The sequence below is a fragment of the Oikopleura dioica genome, chromosome 2 (genome assembly GCF_907165135.1).
Source record: "Oikopleura dioica chromosome 2, OKI2018_I68_1.0, whole genome shotgun sequence".
Lineage (NCBI taxonomy): Eukaryota > Metazoa > Chordata > Appendicularia > Copelata > Oikopleuridae > Oikopleura > Oikopleura dioica.
In genome coordinates this window covers 9851592-9861312 of record NC_137292.1, presented here as the reverse complement: position 1 = coordinate 9861312, position 9721 = coordinate 9851592, and the positions used below count along the sequence as shown (strand labels likewise).

Sequence of the window (9721 nt, the reverse complement as noted above, 5' to 3'; positions counted from 1 at the left end):
AAGAACTGGATTTGGTTAGATGTGATAACAATCCCAGAAGGATTTCACTGCCTACTTTGAATTGGAAAATCCGCCGATAAGCTCAACCTCAATCTCAAATCTTAAGCCCCTATTCTCAGGCGTTTCTGAGGGTTCATCAAGCGAAGAAGAAAATGATCGAAGAGGACGATCTAAAAATGGAAGAAACAGAACTGCGACGCATTCTGTTGAATCCATGTCCAGAAAGTTCAGGTCTTTCAGCTTAGACAGAGATCGGTAAGTTTTAATCTAAATTTATGAATCAGTCTCTCTTAAAATTGAGGCACGGCCCGTGCCCCACGGGGTGCTCAGAAAGCACTCGTATCTAAGAGCACTTTTCGAGAAGGGAGCAATTCTTCCGTAAAGGCGGGCGTGTTCCTCTTTGGGAAATGACCCTCCTCCCTTATTTTTCACCACGTACTTTTCCACAAAACGATGAATAAAATCAACATGTTCAGATTAACCAAAAACTCAATGAGCACCTTCTGTCCCGACAAATTCTGTGACAACCGCTCTCAAACATCATCTGACGAAAAAATCAGCGTCAAGTCCGATCTTCTCGGCTACAGAGGCGACCTCAAAGTCGGCCCCAGGACGGCTCCATCAAAACGAAAACAGAGTAAGTGTATTGAATTTGTCAAACTATGTTATTTCGAGTAATCTTATCGTCGTCAATTGGAAGAAAAAGCACAACCGGTCGGTCTCCGGGTTCAATCAAATTCATCAAAGAAATTATAGTTTTACCTCCTTCAATCTCCGTGTCGTAATCTTGAAAGGACTTTCTTTATCCACAATTTTAGTTGCCACAATATCTATTAAAGCCTATAAATTGGTCTATTTTCAAAACATCATTTCAGCGCACATCCACCTCTCGAACCGTTACGGCAACCTCCTGCGCGAGTTCGACAGAAACCAGAAAAGCACCGTCCGCCGAGTTGAAAACATTTTCGACAAGTGCCACCGCGACATCAGCCTAGCCCTGATCGACATGAAAATTGACCTTGCTTACTCAACATTCAAAACCCGCTGAAAACTCAACTTGACGATTGCCAGGGTGCGAGCACAACTGGCCATTTTGAAATTTAATTTTTATTCTGCGAAATTTTCGACCTGAACACAAAATGATCTTTATTTTTTCCAAATGAAGAAAACCGCTTCCTCTTCTGTAAAATATTCCAAAAGCCACCTGTACAAATAATAAACCTTTACTGTATTGAAAAAAATGTTTCATGCTTTCTAATATTGAATACATGCGATTACAGGTTGGTGTTATGAAAAGCACCATCTGTAATATTTTCTTAAAAGTCTTGCAATAACATTTGACACGACATTAGAAAAATGAGTGTAAATTATAACCACCTTGTTATTAGATTAAACACGGCGGCAGAAATTAAAACTGCTCGTGACAATTACCGATATTCGAAATTTTTACTTAAAAAGCACGTGCCTTGCAGATCATGCCTCGTGAAAGAAATATTGATGTATTCATGAAGCATACCGTTTGATGATTTTTGGGGCGATTTTCATTACGGGAATCCCGTCTGACATGGCGTACACTCTCGCTGTCGGACAGCGTGTCCAACACCGGCGGTAGACATGAAACCGAAATTGCCACCCAAGAGGTGTAAACGGCAGATTTTGATTTTTTTGCAATTTGATTCACAGCGCGGATTTCGCGAAGTTATAAGCTTACATCGATGATGCGAGTCCATCTGTTTGTGGAACTGTGGCAGATCTTCTATTGCGGTCTTAGAAAACAGAGTAAATCGCTTCTAAAATTAATTCGATAATGAGCTTTTATCACCTGATGTAAGAAACTGAGTTTCAAGGAGTTTTAAGGACCCGCCTGGGAACTGACGTGGACCGTTTTTCTTCTTGAATTCGAGTTTGATTGGAGCTTGAATTTCTAATTTTTCGAACAAAATAGTTGAGGCCTTATTTTTATCTTAAACTCGCGGTTTCTAATTAATGCATAGAACTATGGTTGAATTTAAGTCTTGCAATCAAGCGGAAGTTCTGACGCATTCCAGGTAGCGCTTGTATTAGCAACTTTGAAATGTTTTCCATAATCGTCAGGATGAGCTCTCTAAACCTTCACGTGCGGTTGAAGATCCGCCCCCACCCAGCAGAAGCTTGAGACATTGATGAAAAACTCATTATTCAAATGTAGAAAATTTCCATTTTTTCGAGAAATTCGTGAGCTAGCTCAGCCGCAAATCGGGTCCCTCTGTTAGAATTCTGCGTTCAAGCGGGAGAACTTTCTAATACAGTATGGCAACGATCTTAGAGGGAAAAATCGAAAGAGGTTTTTGCAAGCCATTTCTGCTACAAGACGATAAAGCCTGAAAACGGACACATTTTGGGGAGCTTGATTTGATCTATAATTTGATCGTAATTGATCTTAATGAACATGCGTTTCTTACTGGGGTTCAAAAATTTTGACCTTCTTCAATCAGATATTCCTGTCCTTTCGGTACAAAAGGTTGTAAGTGACGAACTTAATCATTCTCCACGAACAACGTCTCCGCGGTTTTTAATCAACGGTTAGTTGACAAACTCCCACCCCGCGAGCTTCCACCAAGCGGGATCATAGAATCATAGAATTATCCTCTCGGACAGTTGACACTCTACAAAAGTGGCATGTCGAGTTATCTCCCTTCTAGAGCCCGTTCAAAGTAGCAAAAGAATCAAACAGAGTTCCATCTTTGATCCGGTCGAAGAAAAGTTGAGCTGGCGCCTTTTTGAAACTAAGAAGCTTTCAGATACAAAGAAGTATACTGCAAAATAAACCAGGACATTTGACAAGTTCATTCGAAAGAAATGGTTGTATTGGAAACAAGAACGAATTCCAGCGTTTTGCAACATTGCTTCAATGGACCTTCTATTCTTTACGGAATAAAGACGGCCCACCCCGGCGAGATTCGTTTTGTCCGGAGCATTCCAACAAGGGCGTGGGGATTACCCTTTATAATGCCCGACGAGATAGTAATGACATAATACAGAGTCCACTCGTTAATCCTTCCCCACTCACTTCCGAAAAGGATGCTAAACAAGCACTATCTACGATGAGCCTAAAATCGTTCAAGCAGCAGAAAAGTATGAACCGGATTATCCTGATTTTTATCTTCAACTAGCACGTGTTTCACAATTAAGCCATGGAGTCATTACACGTGAAAGTTTGAACTCTTCTCCAAAACATCATTCGGCAATTACCTTTTTTGGGATCGTGTGGTCATCTTGCGGCTTTGCATGAAAATTGAATAGTGATCAAATTGTTTAATTCAATTTATGATGTTTCAGGTCGATTCTTGCGTTGCTGCGTATAAAGTTTGCTTTGGATACAATTTAATTTTCGTTTTTAAACTTAACAGAACCTTTATCTTGTTTCTTGCCAAAAGAAAATAGTGCGAATTGACAACAGGAGCTTATCGTTAGCAGTCATTAGAGGTAGCTAAGACGGCTTAGTCTCAATGATTAGGGACCACTCGGCCAGAACTCGAGAATTCTAATGATTTGCTCACGTGGGCCATTGCAACGTGAAATAAAATTTGATGCACGAAGCAAGTTATTTTAATCATCCCATCGACCGGGCGATCATTTGATCATCATTGATCATTGGCACTTTTATCATTGCATCAGAGAGTTTCCACGTTAGCGCAAGGATTTTCATCATCAATCAAAACAATTCCGTGCCAGTCAATTTCCGACGAAACGGTGGAATAATATACTCCAGGTCCTTCAACGACATTCACTCGGAATTGTCGCGTAAATCCGGATATTTCCAGAGCCAAATGCGCAGAGGCTGGATAAAGAAGGTTTAAGAGTTAAGATTTGGTCGCAAAAAATGGCTCGGAGTTGAGAGTAAAGAGTTTTTGGTTTATAAATTAGAGTACCCATTTGAAAGAAAATCGCATTGAATGTTTACCCTCTGAAATTTTAAATAATTTACGCGTGGGGTGCGTTTTCTAACTCGAGCATTCCGCCCTTTGCTAGCGTGAAATTAACTCCTTTTTCGAATATTTGAAGCTGCCTTCGAGTGGAGAGAGTCCACTTGAGCGGCCCGGCCTGAGAGAGATTTATGAAACACCTGCTAAAAAGGTTTTGGAGTTGCGCACTTGGCCGGCCCAGCGACTATCACAATCGGCAAAAGTGGAAGCATTCTGATAAAGACGACTCCGCAGGCTCATCACTTTGGGGAAAAATTTTGTGGGTCAAGTTCTTTTTAGTTAAAATAAGTTTCGTCCAAAATGCCAACATGCATCGGCCAGTTATTGTAACACGTTTTACGGATTCTAGGGCGGCCGAAAAAGAGTAGGAAAACGCATGATTATGGCGATTTTTTCTACCGAGTATTTCAAGCGTTTGCCCCGAGAAAATCAAAGGTTTCCATATATGGAAACCTTTGAAAATCCAAATCAGCTGTTAGCCAAGGGAATGTACAGAGGAAGATGAATATATTGCTGATTCTTGGGTTTTGATTGCCACTCTGAGAAACCGCAAGAATTGACGAGTTCCAGGAGGAATTTCAGGAAGCCACAATAATAGAGATCCTACAGTTTTATTTGACTATTGCAGCGGCATTTATACAAAAATATAGCTCAAACTTTATCGACGTCCGTTCAAAACCGACTTCGGTGCGCAACTTGCAAACAAATGGCCTAAGATATGATTGCATTCAATATTTCCAAAACTCGTCCTTGCGCGCTGGATTTTGCGAATTTGGCGTGAGCGGCTAAATGTTTAGCTCAAGCGGAATCTGATTATGGCTCGTTGATTTGATTGCATTGTTTAATTTTGCAGTTTGATAAGATTTCTAAATTGGTCGTCAACAAACCCTGCTCGCTTCCACGAATCTTGACTTTCCAAAATGCAAAGATCTAAAAGAAGAACACGATCTATTGCCTCCGACCTTACTATCTCGAGTACTTGTCTCTTGAGCATATTTTCTTTCACTCGAAATGATTTTCTACCTTAACGAAATTATAAATCTGCAGTTTCACCTTTTGCGGTAATACAAATTCAATTCCTAGTCTGCAGATTCTGCAGCGAGACGCGCCAAACTTCTCCAGCGAACAAATCTGCACAAACATTTTCAACCTTTATCACGGGAAGTTGCACGTGGCTCTGAGTAAATAGGAAGGAGCCTAAAATCAACGCACATTCCGTTCATTTGAAAAATACTGTCAGAATTATTTCTTATTTCTTATTTGCGCGCAAAATTTCTTATTTTTGAAGTAAATTTATCTTTTCGGATAACTTTTGTTCATAAAAATTTTGAGGAATTCTTCACGCTATTCCTCGAAAATTATCCAAAAGTTCGAGTTAATTATCCCGCCGCAAAGCGAATTAGGTACCTTGCGGGAAGAAAGAATTATACAGAACGCTTTAACGCTTGCTAACGGCAGTTCTTCGGCATTCATTTGAGCAGAGCCATTTCAAATGTAAGCGCGTTAGCATGTGATAAGTGGAGCCTCGAAATTGCGCTTCAGATTATGCTAATTCTATCTGAGAAGGGAGTTAGGAGCACGATTGCAACGTAGCCTGTGGTAAGTCGTCCACCTGTTATCGTGGTTACAAGAGTTGAACATGGGTCAGCGCTAAACACCAGATCATGGATTTTATGAAACGCAAAATACCACGGTCTCTGTCGAGAGGAACCCGTAAATTTGCAGTTCACCAGTCCCCAAAATAAACTTTCCAACAAACATAATCATAAGCGAGTTCTTAAAAAAGGCATGTATACTTGCGCAAAAATAAGAAGCTTATCTCAATTCTAAGGCACAACTGTATCATCAAGGTTTAAATTTTGCAACGAAAAATTCAAAACAAAAAAATTCAAGGAAATCAAGGAAGACATCACTTGACTCCAATGATTTTTTTTTTATTAAAAAAAATCAAATAATATTCATGTTTATTCTCAAGAGAATTGAATTTATTGATCAATGTACAGTGTAAAAATGCTAGAGCATATTTTCCATAGAGTTCTGTTGTAATGATGGGTTTATCTCTGCCACTCCTCGCATGGTTATTCTGATAACAGTGTTTCGGGAGCAATTTCGAATTGAGCAACCAACTCAAATACGAACACTTTCCTCATGATGTTCACAGCGTCCATGAGACTCACTCCAGTGTTTCTAGTAACAGCATCGAATGAGTAAAATAACAAAAAACAGAAGGTTAGAAACAGAGGTAATCGTTAGTAGTGAAGTGAAATAGTATTAATCGGTGCGAACTCAGACACGATCATTGTGAGATTTAAGGGATGTGTTTTGACTACGACCAAAACTTTGCCTGTAAATCATTTTCTTCGCCTCACATGTGCACACTTTTATCAGCTAAAAATAATTTATAAATTATTTATCGTATAAAATTTACCCAAAGTAATCCAAAGCAGCACAAAATAAAGACACAAATATTCACAAGAAAGATTTTGTCGTTGTACCAAAGCCAAGCTTCTTCCTCGATAACATTCTCATCATGAAAAATATCTATAAAAGGCTTTGACAATTACTCTTCAAAAACCATTTAAATATGAGCAATCAATGTCAAGCCGCTTTACTGAGCCAATTGCCATTTTTGCGTTGAAAAAGCCGACAACTCATGCGTTTTCCAAGATGAAGTTTTAATGGACGACGTTCCTGTTATTCCAAGTCTTGTCCTAGGTTGCTCTCTTATTAGCCTCTTTGAAAGCTGCACCGAAGCACTACCGCGATCAATTTCGACCAGATTTAAAGACGATTTATAGATCGCATCATTTCTCTAGGTAAAGATGTGCTTCGAAATGTGTAAAGAAGCACTGGCATACCATATTGCGAGTGGATTAATTTTGCATGCGAAAGCCAACTCTCATTGTTTGGTACCGTGTGACACGAGATCTATGTGGTTAATGAGTGCGAGAGAAGCGTCTGGTATCTTATTGCCTAATTGCCAAAAATATATGCATACATTTTGTCTTCAAAGTTGCCTTTAAAATGCGAGGCTCCAATTAGTTAAATAAGCAAGCCGTTTAACTGACAGCGTATTTCAAAAACAGCACCAGAAAAGATCGAGAACCAGAACACTTGATTTATTCAATATTTTCGAAGACAAGAATGAACGGTTACATAGGGCAGGATTTTCAAGTTCAGGCTAGAGTTTCGAGCAGTTATGAATAATTTCACAGCTGTCAAATTATTTCTTTCTGCCTCCTCTTTCTTTCAGTGTGAGGAGGACAAGTGTTGATGGACGAACATTGTAGAATGCCAGGGAGTTTTGATCTGAATTAAAAATGAGAAACGTGTCCTATTGAAGTCAGTTAATACCTTTGACAAAAGCGCCTTCAACTTGCAGTTTTTGTTTTTGCGGAGGCATTCCAGTTTCGGACTCGATCTTTGCTTTGACTTCGTTGAATGTACTGGTCAGAGGCATGCCAACAGAGATCAGCTGCCCACGACACTTCCAGTCGTCCTTTTCAACCTTTGGAACCGAAATTTGGAAGACAACTTGGGGAGGCTGCATCTTGAGGAACTCCGCTTCAGGAATAAGATTATCTTCTGGTCGAGCTTTCTTCGTTGGTGGTCCGCCCATGTCAATGCCCATTGTTGGTCGCGCCATTCCTTGTGGCCGCATGCCCATAGTAACGCTTGCTCCACCTGGTGCCATCGGGCGCATTCCCATTTGCATACCACTAGTAAACGGATAAATTCAGTTAGAGAAAAATGTATAGTTACGTTTGCATGCCCATGACTGGCGGGCGCATGCCCATCTGCATGCCAGCCGCTCCACCAGGAACTCCAATACCAGCCATGCCCATGCGAGGAATGGCACCCATTGGAGCTCGTTGCTGGATGTGAACAACAGGTTGAGGAACCACATGACGAACGAGGGGAATGACTCGAGGTGCAGTTGGTGCTCCAGGCTGGGGTAAAGATGGCTGTGTTCGAGGACCAGGAGCTTCGAATTGATTATCTAAAACAATTCGTTAGCTACGTGGAAACCTTTCAAAAAGGACCTTGAAGATCTTCAGGAAGAATGCCACGGTTGAGTTCATCTCGACGCTGTTGCGCCCGCTCAGCATCGGATTGGTGCTGAGCTGCAATAGCTTGGTTCGCATTTCGTTTGTGTCCATCCCAACCGATCTCGTCCACTCGTTTCTTTTCTTCGCCGACTTCTTGGCCGATGCCAGTTTCTTCCACACCGAAGATATCCGTTCGCTTCTTTGCGATTTTCGACAAGGAGCTGGCAACAGCTGCGTCTTGGGCATAATAATCCTCCTCTTCTTTTTTCTACGATGAATGTTTAATTTGAAAGATGGTTTTATTCTTACTTTGGCGATTTCTTTCTTCCGCTGCTCAACCCAGGCGGGATCGAGAAGACCGATTCTCATATGTTCCGACATTTTGGAAGCCGGAATACGCTCTCCTGTGAGAGGTGAGATAAGGAACTCGACATCACCAGCTTGCGGTCGTTCGAATGTCTTGGCTTTGGGATTGTAGTTGGAGCGGACGACAATGTTATCGTTGAGAACAGGAGGTGCGGATTCAACTGGCGCCATTGGCAATTTGGGAGGAGCAGGAGCAACTTGCTCTTGAACCTAAGTAGATATTAATTTTAAATGATAACATGCGTGATTCAAGTCTTGCCTCGTCTCCAAGGTCACGCTCAATGATCTGCGGTTGCTGTGGCTGTTGCGGTGTTGGCTCTGGCTCGGGTTCAGGCTGGGATCGCTCAACTTGTTCTGAATCATAGCCAGTTTGCTCGATTCGGACCATTCGAGCCATTCGAACACCGAGTTCTTCTCGCGTCACTGGCGCTGGAAGATCGCTTCGCTCATGAAGTGGGAAGTCGACAGACTCGACGATAACAAAATCGTGCCAGTCGATTTCAGCATAAGCCACTCTTTCCTGAAATGAAATCTAGATCGAATAGACTTTCTTTGGATTTTTACCTTTTCTTGCTTCTCCTGTTCTTGCTTTCGGATTCGCTCTTGGTATCTACCCCACTCTGCTCTATAATTGACGTCGTCGAGAATGTCTTGTTGGTTTTTCAAGTCGCTTCTCAATTTTGCTCTCATATTTTTCGAAGGGATCAAGACCTTGTTGTATTGTTCGACGAGTTTCGAAAAGTACTGGAAAAGTGTATGCTGTGGCCGAAGAAAATCGAACTGATAGTTTTTCGCTTCTTTCTGCATCAATTGGGTAAGAAAGCTACGTCCATTTCTAGCGACAAAGATGGCTGTTAACTTGACGATGTCCAAATCGAGCGCATTCATCGTTGGCGGGTCGTGGCAAAATTCAAATTCTTGGGGCGGCGTAGTCGGAATCATGGGCAGCTTTTGTTTCACTTCGGGCACAGCTTCAACAGTGGTCGTATTTTCATCCTGTTTAGATAGAGTTGCTGTTCCTACCATGAAATCGCCGACTTTCTTTCGGTAGTACAAGTTGTACGGGTTTTCTTCCTTGAGAAAGTCAAACTTTTAGTACGTTTTTGAGTGCGTTCCTCTACTTTTTTTAGTTTACTTAGCCGAAGAACTGATTAAAACGATCCTTAGGATTTGCAGCTTCATTCTGTTTAATTTTCTGTTCAAACTGTTCGCCATTTCTAGCCACGAACGAGGCAGTTTTCTCGACAATTGACCTAATTTCTGGCGGCGGCACGATCAGCCCAACTGTTGGCTGATCATATTTTTCACCTTCGTTGCCCGTTATCGCGACCATCCTCCCTT

The 9721-nt window shown here is 41.4% G+C and overlaps 3 protein-coding genes across 3 annotated transcripts in view; 2 read left to right on the top strand and 1 right to left on the bottom strand.

Annotated features, from left to right (window-relative positions):
• LOC145698570 (uncharacterized) lies at positions 1 to 1221 on the top strand. The gene is made up of 3 exons (XM_081775777.1): positions 1 to 255; positions 477 to 637; positions 876 to 1221. Exons 1-3 carry the CDS (start codon positions 215 to 217, stop codon positions 1046 to 1048), a joined length of 375 nt encoding a protein of 124 aa, XP_081631903.1. The 5' UTR covers positions 1 to 214; the 3' UTR covers positions 1049 to 1221.
• LOC145700647 (uncharacterized) overlaps positions 1 to 9721 on the top strand; it is a 52396-nt gene that overhangs the window by 15053 nt on the left and 27622 nt on the right. The gene's annotated exons all lie outside the window — the stretch shown is intronic.
• Positions 7064 to 9718, bottom strand: LOC145697142 (splicing factor 3A subunit 1-like). The gene is made up of 8 exons (XM_081774299.1): positions 9548 to 9718; positions 8945 to 9474; positions 8640 to 8900; positions 8324 to 8590; positions 8009 to 8282; positions 7728 to 7965; positions 7320 to 7684; positions 7064 to 7274 (listed from the first exon to the last, which is right to left on the bottom strand). Exons 1-8 carry the CDS (start codon positions 9711 to 9713, stop codon positions 7189 to 7191), a joined length of 2187 nt encoding a protein of 728 aa, XP_081630425.1. The 5' UTR covers positions 9714 to 9718; the 3' UTR covers positions 7064 to 7188.

Bases quoted from the DNA above. Each gene is read 5' to 3' on its own strand.
- LOC145698570 (XM_081775777.1), top strand. From the start codon at position 215: ATGTCCAGAAAGTTCAGGTCTTTCAGCTTAGACAGAGATCG. The intron at 256-476 runs GTAAGTTTTAAT...CAACATGTTCAG, and splicing joins TTCAGCTTAGACAGAGATCG to ATTAACCAAAAACTCAATGA. The intron at 638-875 runs GTAAGTGTATTG...ACATCATTTCAG, and splicing joins TCCATCAAAACGAAAACAGA to CGCACATCCACCTCTCGAAC.
- LOC145697142 (XM_081774299.1), bottom strand. From the start codon at position 9,713: ATGGTCGCGATAACGGGCAACGAAGGTGAAAAATATGATCAGCCAACA. The intron at 9,475-9,547 runs CTAAGGATCGTT...CAAAAACGTACT, and splicing joins ACAGAATGAAGCTGCAAATC to AAAAGTTTGACTTTCTCAAG. The intron at 8,591-8,639 runs GCAAGACTTGAA...ATATCTACTTAG, and splicing joins AGCGTGACCTTGGAGACGAG to GTTCAAGAGCAAGTTGCTCC.